At 45.0% G+C, this 14,865-nt stretch overlaps 1 protein-coding gene across 3 annotated transcripts in view; it reads left to right on the top strand.

Moving 5' to 3' along the window:
* The window catches only part of ITGA9 (integrin subunit alpha 9), a 384,455-nt gene that overhangs the window by 170,826 nt on the left and 198,764 nt on the right, over positions 1-14,865 (top strand). For all 3 annotated transcript variants that reach the window (XM_007971773.3, XM_007971776.3, XM_037988454.2), the window contains exon 16: positions 13,942-14,091. In XM_007971773.3, the coding sequence (XP_007969964.3) occupies positions 13,942-14,091 (150 nt within the window). The remainder of the gene's footprint in view (positions 1-13,941; positions 14,092-14,865) is intronic.

Raw genomic sequence — 14,865 nt, 5'->3', positions numbered from 1 at the left:
CTATCAATTTTGTTTAATCTTTTCAAAAAACCAGCTCCTGGATTCATTGATTTTTTTGGAGGGTTTTTTGTGTCTCTATCTCCTTCAGTTCTGTTCTGATCTTAGTTATTTCTTGTCTTCTGCTAGCTTTTGAATGTGTTTGCTCTTACTTCTCTAGTTCTTTTAATTGTGATATTAGAGTGTCAATTTTAGATCTTTCCTGCTTTCTCTTATGGGCATTTAGTGCTATAAATTTCTCTCTACACACTGCTTTAAATGTGTCCCAGAGATTCTGGTATGTTGTATCTTTGTTCTCATTGGTTTCAAGGAACATCTTTATTTCTGCCTTCATTTCATTATGTACCCAGTAGTCATTCAGGAGCAGGTTGTTCAGTTTCCATGTAGTTGAGCAGTTGTGATTGAGTTTCTTAATCCTGAGTTCTAGTTTGATTGCACTGTGGTCTGAGAGACAGTTTGTTATAATTTCTGTTCTTATACATTTGCTGAGGAGTGTCTCACTTCCAATTATGTGGTCAATTTTGGAATAAGTGCGATGTGGTGCTGAGAAGAATGTATTTTCTGTTGATTTGGGGTGGAGAGTTCCGTAGATGTCTATTAGGTCCGCCTGGTGCAGAGTTGAGTTCAATTCCTGGATATCTTTGTTAACTTTCTGTTTCGTTGATCTGTCTAATGTTGATGGTGGAGTGTTGAAGTCTCCCATTATTATTGTATGGGAGTCTAAGTCTCTTTGTAAGTCTCTAAGGACTTGCTTTATGAATCTGGGTGGTCCTGTATTGGGTTCATATATATTTAGGATAGTTAGCTCTTCTTGTTGAATTCATCCCTTTACCATTATGTAATGCCCTTCTTTGTCTCTTTTGATCTTTGATGGTTTAAAGTCTGTTTTATCAGAGACTAGGATTGCAATCCCTGCTTTTTTTTTTTGTTCTCCATTTGCTTGGTAGATCTTTCTCCATCTCTTTATTTTGATCCTATGTGTGTCTCTGCATGTGAGATAGGTCTCCTGAATACAGCAAACTGATGGGTCTTGACTCTTTATCCAGTTTGCCAGTCTGTGTCTTTTAATTGGAGCATTTACTCCATTTACATTTAAGGTTAATATTGTTATGTGTGAACTTGATCCTGTCATTGTGATATTAGCTGGTTATTTTCCTCATTAGTTGATGCAGTTTCTTCCTAGCCTCGATGGTCTTTACATTTTGGCATGTTTTTGCAATGGCTGGTACTGGTTGTTCCTTTCCATGTTTAGTGCTTCCTTTAGGATCTCTTGTAGGGAAGGCCTGGTGGTGACAAAATCTCTAAGCATTTGCTTGTCTGTAAAGGATTTTATTTCTCCTTCACTTATGAAACTTAGTTTGGCTGGATATGAAATTCTAGGTTTAAAATTCTTTTCTTTAAGAATGTTGAATATTGGCCCCCACTCTTTTCTGGCTTGTAGAGTTTCTGCGGAGAGATCTGCAGTTAGTCTGATGGGCTTTCTTTTTTGGGTAACCCAACCTTTGTCTCTGGCTGCCCTTAACATTTTTTCCTTCATTTCAACTTTGATGAATCTGACAATTGTGTGTCTTGGAATTGCTCTTCTCGAGGTGTATCTTTGTGGTGTTCTCTGTATTTCCTGAATTCGAATGTTGGCCTGCCTTACTAGGTTGGGGAAGTTCTCCTGGATGATATCCTGGAGAGTTTTCCAACTTGTTTCCATTTTCCCCCTCACTTTCTGGCACCCCAATCAGACGTAGATTTGGTCTTTTCACATAATCCCATACTTCTTGAAGGCTTTGTTCATTTCTTTTTCCTCTTTTTTCTTTAGACTTCTTTTCTTGCTTCATTTCATTCATTTGATCCTCAATCGCTGATACACTTTCTTCCAGTTGATCGAGTCGGTTACTGAAGCTTATGCATTTGTCACGTATTTCTCATGTCATGTTTTTTATCTCTGTCAGTTCATTTATGGCCTTCTCTGCATTGATTATTCTAGTTATCCATTCTTCCATTCTTTTTTCAAGATTTTTAGTTTCTTTGCGCTGGGTACGTTATTCCTCCTTTAGCTCTGAGAAGTCTGATGGACTGAAGCCTCCTTCTCTCAACTTGTCAAAGTCATTCTCTGTCCAACTTTGATCCATTGCTGGAGATGAGCTGCGTTCCTTTGGAGGGGGAGATGCGCTCTGATTTTTTGAATTTCCAGCTTTTCTGCCCTGCTTTTTCCCCATCTTTGTGGTTTTATCTGCCTTTGGTCTTTGATGATGGTGATATACTGATGGGGTTTTGGTGTGGGTGTCCTTTCTGTTTGTTAGTTTTCTTTCTAACAGTCAGGACCCTCAGCTGTAGGTCTGTTGGAGATTGCTTGAGGTCCACTCCGGACCCTGTTTGCCTGGGTATCAGCAGCAGAGGCTGCAGAATATAGAATATTGCTGAACAGCAAGTGTTCCTGTCTGATTCTTGCTCTGGAAGCTTTGTCTCAGGGGTGTACCCCACCGTGTGAGGTGTGGGATGTCAGTCTGCACCTAGTGGGGGATGTCTCCTAGGTAGGCTATTTGGGGGTCAGGGACCCACTTGAGCAGGCAGTCTGTCCCTTCTCAGATCTCAACCTCCATGTTGGGAGATCCACTGCTCTCTTCAAAGCTGTCAGACAGGGTCTTTTTCATCTGAAGAGGTTTCTGCTGCTTTTTGTTTAGCTATGCCCTGTCCCCAGAGGTGGAGTCTATGGAGACAGGCAGGCCTCCTTGAGCTGCTGTGGGCTCCACCCAGTTCGAGCTTCCCAGTGGCTTTGTTTACCTACTTAAGCCTCAGCAATGGTGGGCGCCCCTCCCCCAGCCTCGCTGCTGCCTTGCCATTAGATAGCAGACTGCTGTGCTAGCAGTGAGGGAGGCTCCACGGGCGTGGGACCCTCCCGGCCAGGTGTGGGATATAATCTCCTGGTGTGCCGTTTGCTAAGACCCTTGGTAAAGTGCAGTATTAGGGTGGGAGTTACCCGATTTTCCAGGTGTTGTGTGTCTCAGTTCCCCTGGCTAGGAAAAGGGATCCCCTTCCCCCTTGCACTTCCCAGGTGAGGCGATGGCTCGCCCTGCTTCAGCTCTTGCTGGTCGGGCTGCAGCAGCTGACCAGCACTGATTGTCTGGCACTCCCCAGTGAGATGAACCCCGTACCTCAGTTGAAAATGCAGAAATCACCGGTCTTCTGTGTCGCTCGCGCTGGGAGTTGGAGACTGGAACTGTTCTTATTTGGCCATCTTGCTCCAGGTCTCACCAGCTTTTTCTTAATGCGTGGAATAAGATCTAGAGACATTTTGAGTACTGTTAAGCATAAACAATGTTTCAAGGTATCTACAACTGTAATATGGTATGTAATATCTCAGATTTCTATTGATGGTAGAGTCACAGGTCTTTCTAATACTTTTGTGGTTTGATGCCTACATTTTATAATGGAAGGAAATGCTAAATTTCAGTTAGAGGTTAATAAAAATAAAGATGGAAAATTCTTTTCCTCCATCTAAATCCACATATGCCCTGAATTCTCTTCTAGGTTAAGAACTTCTGGTTTAAGATATACTTTTGGTTGACAGTAGTAAAACAAGCCAAAAGAAGTTGACCATTTATGTGATGTGCAGTAATAAATTAGCAATTCAGGGTTGAGGAGCTCATTACTAATCTGTGGATAGTCCAAATCCCAGCCCATTTCTTTCTGAGCTTTGCCTTTTGTAAATCTCAGTCCGTCACACACATCAGACAAAGATATTTTGTGAGTGGCTCTGAAAATGGGGGCAAAACATAACACTGAGGAGGCCTGGGGCTGATCTGAGCCTTAAGACTTATTTGTGGGGACCTGGTACTGTTCTTTTTAAGAATAAATGTTAGAAGGACAAAGTAAAACTCCAAGTTGAACTTAATGGTGAGTAAAGGTCAAAATGAGAGTCTACATGTAACTCCCCATGCCTCTCCACTACCGATGTGGATCTGCCTGGTCCACATCACCCTGGAGTGCTAGGGTGACCCTAGCACTATATCCAACTCTTCTCACCTCTTTAGGAATTTTAAGCCAACAAATTAAATATGGAATTTATTACACGGTGTCTTGCATTTCAGAAGCAGAACCTGAGATGGGGATTTTTGCCAGAGATTTATTGGGGGAGTGCTGTCAGAAGTGAGGAAAACAGAAAGGGACAGGAAAAAAATGCTGAGTAAGGATATGGTCTCAGGAAAAGTCTAGCCTCAGCCTGATCCCATGAAGAAGCTCTGGAGCACAGCTTATCCCACCCAGCAGCAAGGGGGTTGGGCCGTTACCCTGCTGCATCTGCCAGCCGGGGGAATGGGGCAGGTATTGGTTTTCTAGGCCACTTCAAGAATTACAAATTTAGCGGCTTAAGACAGCATAAAGTTATTATCTCACAGTTTCTGTGGGTTAGGAGTCTGAGCATGGCGTGCTTAGGGTTTCACAAGGCTGTACTCAAGGTGCCAGCCAGGTCTTTTATGTGGCTTGGGGTCTTGTTCCGGGCTCGCATGACTGTTGGTGGAATTCACTCCTGCAGCTGTGGAGCCCAGGGTGACTTGCTTCTTCAAGACTAGCCGAAGACTCTTTCTGCTGCTTCCAGTCTCTTAGCTCAACCTTCCAGTCTCTGAGCTCACCGCTCTCTAACGATTCTTGACACTTGCACTCCAACCCACTCTGGGTCAGAAGCTATTCCTCCCTGTGAAAGGGGTCGCTTGAGCAGGCCAATTCAGGCCATCCTTTCTGATTCCTTCAATTCAGCTGATTCAGAACTTTAATTATATCTGCAAACTCCCCTCACCTTTCCCATTTAATGTAACATCACAGGAGTGAGAACCATCATATGTCCAGTCTTTCCCACCCTCAAAGGGAGGGGATTATACAGGGGCATGGGTCACTGGCATCATTTTAGGATTCTTCCTGTCACAGGGCATGACTTGTAGGCTTCTCTGGAGGAGATGGCTCCTGTCACCCAAGGGCAGTTCCCCTGAGAAAGTTGTGGGCGTAGGCAATGCCTGTAGCAGCTAGGGCACTGAGGCCCCATGACCTGGTTCCAGCCTGCTCTCCTTTCCTGTCCATAGTCCCTCCCTGACCCCCACTCTGTGATCTTGCCCCACAGACCCTTCTCAGGTGGTGATGGTGGTGGTGTTGTAGGGGCAACTGGCTTTTTTTGAGTGCCAGGAGCTCTCCAAGGTGCCCAACATCCATTTCTCCAATCTTCACAACAAGCATGCAAGATTGAGTCTGTCATCCCATTTTACATCCGAGAAAACAGACTCAGAGAGAGTAGGTAAAGTGGCCAAGGTTACACAGTTCCCAAGAAATGGAGCTGGGACCCCCTCTGACCTTGGACTGGCTGATATCAAAGTCGTTGCTTTTTCTAGTCCTATACCTCTCTTCCTTAGATATCTAGTGTTTATTAGACCTCCATATTATCTTTACCAACTGAGAAGGTGCCCGGTCAGCCTGAGGAACTCCCAGGCGACCCCTCTCCAAGGATTCTTGACACTTGCACTCCTATCCACTCTGAGTCAGAAGCTATTCTTCCCTCATTGGGTTGCCACCATTCTTCTAAGGGCACCTTCTTCTCTGTACCACAGTTTTTTGCTCACACTCCTCCTATTTTTCTCTTCTCAGCTTCCCTGTGCCTCATGGCGCCTGGCATAAGGCATAGAGCAACCAAGTGTTGGCAGAAGGCAAATTATATGGTTTGGCTGTGTCCCCACCCAAGTTTCATCTTGAATTGTAGCTCTTATATTTCCCATGTGCTGTGGGAGTGACCCGGTGGGAAATAATTGAATCATGGGGGTGGTTTTCCCCGTACTGTTCTTGTGGTAGTGAATAAGTCTCATGAGGTCTGATGGTTTCACTTGGCTCTCATTCTCTGTTGTCGGCCACCATGTAAGATGTGCCTTTCACCTTCCACCATGATTGTGAGGCCTCCCCAGCCAGATGGAACTGTGAGTCCATTAAACCTCTTTTACTTTATAAATTACCCAGTCTCAGGTATGTCTTTATCAGCAGCATGAGAACAGACTAACACACCAATTGAGGTTCCTCCAGAGAGTCAACAAAATGTCCATGCACTCTTTCATTGTTCACCCACACCCACAGATCTGCCAACCCTGGCCCTGCCTGGATGCCAGTACCTGGCCACTGCTGCTATATTCCACGCTTTTGTACAAGAGCACGTTCAGTATTGTCCAGGAGACACAGGAAGCTCAAGACAGAGCTGAGATCCAGTTCCTACAGCCACACTTACCACCCCCACCCCCGACACACATACAGACTCTCCAATGCAAAAGCAAACCATCCCCAAATATCCAGCTACATATTGTTTTACCTTTGAAGAGAAAAAAGCATCAATGGAGTTATATGATTTTCATAGATGAATAATTTATGCAGATATGTTAATGGAAGAGTAATTGATGCTTTCTTGACCTTCCTGAGCACTGATGCTTGCCAAAGGGTTATACATTTCAGATTGATGATGACATCCATTACTATATGTGGAATTGCTTATAAACTAATATGTACTCTCTAATCTCATTGAGAAATTTTCAGAAACAAGATACACTGATTTTCTCATCACTTACTTCCTGTTCGCATGACAGAATTTCTGGAGTTCTTTGAATTCAGCTGGTTTTTAGAGTTCTGTCTAGCCAATATTTATAACTGAACTAGTTCAAACAGTCAAAGCATTGTCTCTTCTCTTCCTGGTTGAAATTCTGTCTTGGAAGACTGTTGTAGTCAGCTGTGCTTGTCATAAAGTTTTGTTTAAAATTATTTTAGAATTTTCTCCTTTGGCTTTAATTTAAATTTTTGTTTGTTTCCTTGTTTGTTTGTTTGTTTGGAGATGGGGTCTCGCTGTGTCACCCAGGCTGGAGTACAGTGGCACAATCTGGGCTCACTGCAAGCTCCGCCTCCCAGGTTCACGCCATTCTCCTGCCTCAGCCTCTGAAGCAGCTGGGACCACATGTGCCTGCCACCACGCCCAGCTAATATTTTTGTATTTTTGAGTAGAGATGGGGTTTCACCATGTTAGCCTGGATGGTGTCAATCTCCTGACCTCGTGATCCGCCCGCCTTGGCCTCCCAAAGTGCTGGGATTACAGGTGTGAGCCACCGCGCCTGGTCTTGTTTACTTTTTAATCTATAGGATTGTAAATGAAACCACACTTGACTTCAGTTTTATCTCTGGGAAATAGGTTCTTGCTACAGGTATAGTTTATAAGGATTTATTTCATAATAGGGAGCTTTTTATAGATTTTCATATAATAGTTGCCATTTTAAAAATTGTGTTAAAGGCCGGGTGCAGTGGCTCATGTCTGTAATCCCAGCATTTTGGGAGGCCAAGGTGGTTAAATCACCAGAGGTTAGAAGTTCGAGATCAGCCTGGCCAACATGATGAAACCCCATCTCTACTAAAAATACAAAAAATTAGCCGGGTGTGGTAGTGTGTGCCTGTAAGCTACTCAGGAGGCTGGGGCAGGAGAATCACTTGAACCTGGGAGACAGAGGTTGCAATGAGCTGAGATTGTGCCATTGCACTCCAGCCTGGGCAGCAAGAGTGAAACTCTGTCAAAAAAAAATTGTGTTAAAAATGGTAATGATCACCATTTATTACTTGCCTACAGTATGCCAGTCATTGTACAAGGTATATTTTATAATTATAAATATTATTTATTATCTGATTACAAATATGTTATACCTTGCACCATGTCCTGTATGTCTGTCTCTTATGTTTATTTATGAATTTTCCTTCCTTTTTCCTCTCCATGCTTTGATCTGGATATTTCCTATTGAGAGAATACACTGAGGCCAAGTGTGATTTCATTCACAATCCTATAGATTAAAAAGCAACTTCTGGGTCGCTGGTCATGTTTTCTGCTGTGTTCAATCTCCAGTCAAATATATCTTGTCTTCTCAGCACCTTAACCACTGTCCTCAGCCTGGTTTCTTAGTCTCACAGCCCCATGCTGCTGTAGAATCGGCAGATGCCTTGAGGATAAATGTGGTGTACAGTAAACATCCCTCAATATACTTCCTTCTGTTTGGGATTTTGGCCCCTCAAGTCCTGGTTGCCTTATTAGCCCTGAGCTCTCAAGTGTTGTCTTCACAGAGTCATGAGACTTCCAGAAATTCAGCTCAGAAACTCAGGAACTTAGCCTTTTAGCCACTGCTTCACTTTCAGTTTCATAGCCTCTCATCCCACACTGCTTACAAATCTGGAAACACCTCAAGGGAAAAGTGCCCACAAATGTTGGCGTTACCTCCACATTCTTTCCTTCTCTTCGGGACCCTAGACTCTGAAGTCCTGGCTGTCTTGATAGTTGGTTCCCTGATAACTTTATATATTTTTAATTTTTTAAATGAACTTGGCATTTCAAACATAAATTCCATGATAATTTTAAACGGGGGTGTGTGTGTATGTGTGTGTGTGTGTGTGTCCAGCTTTTCGAGTTGTCCGTGGGAGGACAGTTTCAGTAAGTTACTCTATCATTACTGGAAATGCAAAATCCTCAGTTTGCTTTTAAAAGAATCTTCAAGCTGATGAGAATTTTAAAGTAGCTTATAAATAATATTTATAATTATAAAATATACCTTGTACAATGACTGGCATACTGTAGGCAAGTAATGAATGGTGATCATTACCATTTTTAACACAATTTTTTAAAACTGTGATCCTATTTGTTATGAGTATAGAGATAAAGGAAAAGCCATCCCATTTTTGAAGACTTCTCATTTCTAGGTGTGTCTACAAGGTTATCATAGGTGAAAGTAGGGTTGGATGCAGAGAAATAGTAAGAGAGGATGGAGGATGGAAGGGACAAAAAGAACATGAAAAAGAAAAAAATACTGAATCCTCTTTTAAAAACACTTAGAAGATTTTCCCCAAACTGATTATCTAGCTTAATGCTAACTGCTTATTTGCTGACTTTCTACATTATTTACAAATTTGAAGTGGGGCCAACCCTTCCTGTTTTCATTTAATTTACCCCGGCAGCTGCTGGTTAGCTAAGGAAGGAAAAAACCCTCTTTTTCTTGGAGACAAGCAGCAACTAGGTAGGCTTCTAGGTCAGGTGGCCAGTTAGGGGTGCCAAGTCACTCTGGTATTTCTGCCAAATTGAAATGTGTATCTTCCTTTGGCTGGGCAGATGGGGTCCCCTCTTCTCCATCTCTGCTGCTGGGTCCTGGTGCAGGCCCTTACTCTCTTTCCACTAAACCTGTGTGGCAGCCCCTCCTTGGACTGCTTCTCCCCAGTCCTGCACCCCTCAGTTCACTTCCACGTGGCAGCTACAGGGACCTTTCTAGAACACAGCCTCCTGCTGTTGGCCTCGCTGCCCCCGTCAGAGGGATTTTTCTTTTCTTTTCTTTTCTTTTTTTTTTTTTTTTTTTGAGACGGAGTCTTGCTCTGTCACCCAGGGGCTGGAGTGCAGTAGCGCAATCCCGGCTCACTGCAACCTCCGCCTCCTGGGTTCAAGCAATTCTCCTGCCTCAGCCTCCTGAGTAGCTGGGACTACAGGTGTGCGCCACCATGCCTGGCTAATTTTTGTATTTTTAGTAGAGATGGGGTTTCACCATGTTGGCCAGGCTGGTCTCAAACTCCTGACACAGGTGATCCGCCTGCCTCAGCCTCTTAAGGTGCTGGGATTATAGACATGAGCCACCATGGCCAGCCAAGAGGGACTTTTCTATAACAGCCTCTAGTGTCATGCTACCCCCTTCCCAGCTCTCCCTAGCTTTTAAGATCACATAACCTGCAAAGTCCCCTGGATCTTGTTCTGCATGAATCTTCTCTCCCCCATTGCTGCCTACCAACTTCACTTCTCCCCTTTGGGAGTCAGATGCATGCCGCTGGACAGCCCATGCCCTCTCCACGCAGCTACAACAGCCCCGCCTCACACCTGCTGTCTGCCTTAATGTCCTACTGTCTTTCGACCGTACCCAGGGGCATTTCCTCTGGGAAGCGTGCCAGCCCTCAGTCTGAATCTTTGGGTCCCCAAAGCCTCCCCTCCTGGTATGTGTTGAACTGCATTGTCATCCCTTGTCTGTTTTCCCTGAGACTCATTATTCCCTGAAGGTCTTTCATGTCTGTTTCCCTAGGGCCCAGCACATTGCCTGGCATAAAGTAAGCACCCAATAAATTTCAGATGGAGCATATGTTAAGTTCCCTATAAAATCTTAGCTGCTGCAAATTCTGCCACCAGCCTGGGTGTTCTCCTCTGTGGGGGCTCTGTCAGTTTTCAGAGACAAGAGACTCCCATAGATTTTTAGCAGAATGACACTTTATTAGATGCTTTAGAACTCCAGAAGCTTCAGCTTTAGAATTTTCAGTTTGTAGAGGTTTCTTTTCTTTTCTTTTCTTTTTTTTTAAGCAGTAAAATTTCAGTGACCATGGTCTGTGCCAGAGCTGTAAGCCTCTTTCTCCATCTTAAGGAGTTCCTCTGCTTAATTGCAGTGCTGAGCTCAGGAAAGCTGCGCTTCCAAAAATGAAAAGGAAACCACTAAATGGTGCTGCTACTTTTCCTTTGCAGCTCAGATAAAACCGGCCCAGTGTGGGAAAGAGGGGCTGTCCTTTGGGGGTGTTGGCCTGTTTCTAATTGCTACACTCTCCTCTGCCTCCACCCACGCCTCAGTGTGGTTTGGGTCCCTTCTGCCTGGAGCTACTGGTACATGTAATAAGAAGCTGCTTTTCAGACTTCTTAATTAAAATAGGTTATGGCAGCTATTGCCAGGAAGCATCATTCGCACCCCTACATCTCCAAACGCATTACTCATCCAAAATAAGATATGGCACGACTCAGGTTTGCCCCCTTAGCCACCATGGCTTGAATGGCTGCATTTAGAAACAGCCCTTACTTCAAGCCCCTATTTCTTAATTATTTGTCACTTATTCACATTCATCCTTGTGTGTGAAACATTTTTCCCCTCACCCTATATGCTGTCATGTAAACAAATAATTTTTTAGGATGATGTCAGAACCTAAAGTAGTTGGGATGGTTTTAAAATAGTATTTTATGGACAGCAAGGAAAGTAGTTTTGCTTCTGGTTTCACTTGCTAGCTTTGGGATGGACGGCAATTTATTTGAGCTCCTGCACCTCTGTGATCTTGTCTATAAAACGGGGGCAATGGCTGGCACTGTGGCTCACACTTTTAATCCCGGCACTTTGGGAGGCTGAGACAGAAGAATCACTTGAGGCCAGGAGTTCAAGACCACCTTGGGCAACATAGTGAGACCCCATCTCTACAAAATAAAAAAAGAAATAAAAGAAATAAAATAATGAAAGTCAGCCAGGCATGGTAGTATCCAACTGTAGTCCCAGCTACTCAGGAGGCTGAGGCAGGAAGATTGCTTGAGCTTAAGAGTTCAAGGCTGTAGTGAGCTAAGATTGACCCACTTCTGGGAAACAGAGCAAGACTCTGTCTCAAAAAAAAAAAAAAAAAAAAAGTAGGAGTGGAGGTCAATAATCTACCAGCTCAGGTATTGTAAGGATTAAGAAAGACAGTGTCTGTGAAGAGTTTGGCCCAGTCTCTGGAACACATTTGGTAGCCAGGAAATAGTAAATGACTTCTGTTTCCCTACCCCCATCTTCACGTCCTCCCCTAGAATAACAACATCATAACTGACTTATTTCATCATTAAGGATTTAAATGCAGAACCTTAAGATAGTCAGCCTTAGGGAAACACTGAAGAATTTATTTTTAAATACATAAAGATTGCATTCATTCATCCCTCTCGACACCACTGGCAGTCTTCAAGTTCTGGTTAGCACAGTCAGCAGGCAGGGAGGATCTGGATCCCAGGGTTGTGTGCTTTGCTCCCAGAAGGACATGAGTATCAAAGGTCTGCTCCTGACATCTGAAGTTCAAGATGTGTTTCCTGGAAATAATTTGTCCAAAAGCTCCCCCATCATTCTCTTGGAGAAGCCCTGTGTTTTATTTATGCTGAATGGTTGAATCTGTTCCCAGCTGAATGCTTTCCTGAACACCAGTAAAAATCATCTGCCAGTCACTCAGGCCCCCACCCCGGGAGTCATCTGTCCCCTTTGCCTGGTCTCCCATGCCCCACAGCTCAGCAGCCACAGGCATGGCCGTATCTGCCTCCCCGGCCCTTGCCACTCCACTTCATCTCGGCCATCTCCTGTCCGGGGCTGCTGTGGGAGATTTCCAGTCTGCCCTCCAGTGTCTCCGCATGCACTCTGCTCACCTCCTCTCCCCTCCAGCCCCGAAGAACTCTGAAGAAACACAAGCTTCTGCGGCCCCATCCACTTAGGACTACCACCACTTACTTCCTGGAGGCAATGGCAGTAAAAGTAGAAACAACAAACAAAACAGAATAAAATCCTCTTTAACTTTGTTTAACTTGGTGTCCCCCGCAATCTGTTTAATTTCAGACTCTTATTTACCCCGCTCCTAGGGAACCAAGGTTCATAGGACCAATCCGGGTGAATGCTGCTACAGTTTGTGGATGGGCTGCTCCCTGTTTGCTGGTTCAGGTAGCTTTGATCCCAAACATTGGTCAGCAAGGGCATCCATACAGTGACATGCTGTATGTCATCAAAAAGGAGATGTTCCTGACATGGACAGTTTCCAGAATATATGCTAAGTGAATAAAGCAAAGTGCAGCATGAGATGCCACGATGTGCTGCAGATGCTTGGACTGGATGGATACCTAAGTACCCCCAAACTGGCAGGCACATCTGCCTCTGGGGAAGGGGGCTGGGTGTCGGGGAGGGGTGGGAGCAAAGTCCTCCCCATGTGCCTTCTGGGGTCTTTAGAACCTCTACTCCTTTGAACACAGTGCTACTCTGCTCCAAACGCCCCCAAACTTCACATAGAGAGTAGTATGAAGTCCTCAGCTCTGCACTTGTGGCCCTGAGGTTGGCCTCAGCCTGCCTGCCCAGCTTCTCTTCTCACTCTTCCCTGCTGCCACACTCCTGTCTCTCCCCAGGGACTTGGCTGTTTGCGCCACTTTCCTTTGACATGTCTCAGACTTGCCCTGCTCCAGTTGGAAGTCCTTGGAGCAGTCCACACCCACCCCCGCCAAGCTCACTGTTACAGAATGTGGGACCACCTACCAGCTTTACTCCTGCCTCTAACTCTAACTTGTGAGATTGTAGGGGCCAGAGTCCCCAGGAGACGGTGACGCTGTGTGCAGAAAAGCCAAGAGCTCCAGGGCTGAACAGATGTGACTGAAAATCTTTACCAGCCATGCGCCCTGGGGAACTGAGCCTCGCATTTCCCCTTTCCTTTTCTGTATAATGGAGGATAATGAGCCTTCACTCACAGGGCGTGGGTGTGTTTCTCATCTCCCTGCAACACCTAGCACAGTGCCTGGCATCTCATATGTTCAGGGCATGTTTGCTGGCCTCCCTTCCTTTCCCATCGTGACTGTCGATCTACTGTTCCCTTGGGGCTTGAGATTCTTGGATTCTAAAGGAAAGAACACAGGGCCAGGAGTCAGACTTTCATCCCTGGCTCCACTGATGTCTAACTCTGGGATGACGCTGGGCCACTCAGTCTTTGGATTCCCTGCCTTAACACAAAATCCATATTTATCTCAATGCAAAAGAGATTTGATCATCAAAACACTGAATGCAAAGGGTTAGCAGAGTGAGCACAGATGTTCTCCCATTTGCCAACTGGTTTCTAAGAATATTTGGAGGATGAGTAAAGTAATGTCTTCCATATGCTCAAGAGAAGATGATTTAGCACCAGGCAAGGTAGAGAAGGAGGGCCCCCACCCATCAGCAGAGTGACCTTGGACAAGACACTAGCTGCCCTAGGCCTCAATTACCTCATTTAAAATATGAAAGTCATAAAACCCTACCTCACAAGGGTGATGGTGAGGATCATATGAGGCAATTCATGTGGAAGGTCTTTGTAAACTGTGAAACGCTCTATGACTGTCAGCCAGGATTAGTAGTTAATGCACGCATTTGTTTATTGTTTCAGCGGAGGGTGCAGGATGTCATCAGCCCAATCGTGTTTGAAGCAGCCTACAGCCTCGGTGAGCACGTGACTGGAGAGGAGGAGAGGGAACTGCCACCTCTGACACCAGTTCTCCGCTGGAAAAAGGGACAAAAGATTGCCCAAAAGAATCAGGTCAGAACCTTAAAGCTCATACCCAGCACCCAAGGTGGCAGCTGCACACAGCAGAAATAATGGCCCAAAAGTTGAGAGAGCTGTGGACCTGGCTGCTCGGGAGACCACAGCCAGGACACATCTCCTCTCTGGGTCTCCCTTTTCTGATCTGCAAAATGATAAAATAAATGATCTTAGGAGTTACTTGTGACTACTATGGGACTTAAACACTTTCAGACAGTTCTCAAGTTGTTAGAAGTTACAATCCCCTCGAGGTCATGAACTGGCTGGCCACTTGGTCCCTGAACTTGCCCCTGTTCTTAAACTGTTTTCAGAGCTTAGATTGGTGGATAGTAGGTGCTCAATGTGCTTAATGAATGTTTTATTGGTGGGAGAATGAGTGAGGTGAAGAGGCAAGAATAGTAGCTTGCTGAATTGGCAGTTGAGTTACAGAATGCTCAACCCAAGAGTCCCTGGAAGCAGCACTGGGGCAAGTACAGGTGGGTGGTCCACACTCATCAGATTCTGGGATGTGCTGCTGTGTAGAGAAGCTTTAGTGCAATGTTGGGTGCACCACTCGTATGAGGTAGGAGTGAGCCTGTGCCTGATTCTGTGCAGCAGCGCTGGCCAGCTCTGAGGCGTGCAGCACTGAGTGCAGTGCAGGAAATATGCAAGGAATCTGCAATCCCAAGTCTGTTTCAAATCTTTTCTTGAAACCCAAGATCACCACAGATTCAGAACCCTGTGGAAGATCAGGAAAAACTGTGGGCTAACCCAGCCTCGTAGGCAGGATGG

The sequence above is a fragment of the Chlorocebus sabaeus genome, chromosome 15 (assembly GCF_047675955.1).
Source record: "Chlorocebus sabaeus isolate Y175 chromosome 15, mChlSab1.0.hap1, whole genome shotgun sequence".
NCBI classification, from domain to species: Eukaryota; Metazoa; Chordata; class Mammalia; order Primates; family Cercopithecidae; genus Chlorocebus; species Chlorocebus sabaeus.
The sequence above is the reverse complement of the archived record's forward strand: the minus strand, read 5'-3'. Positions and strand labels throughout refer to the sequence as shown.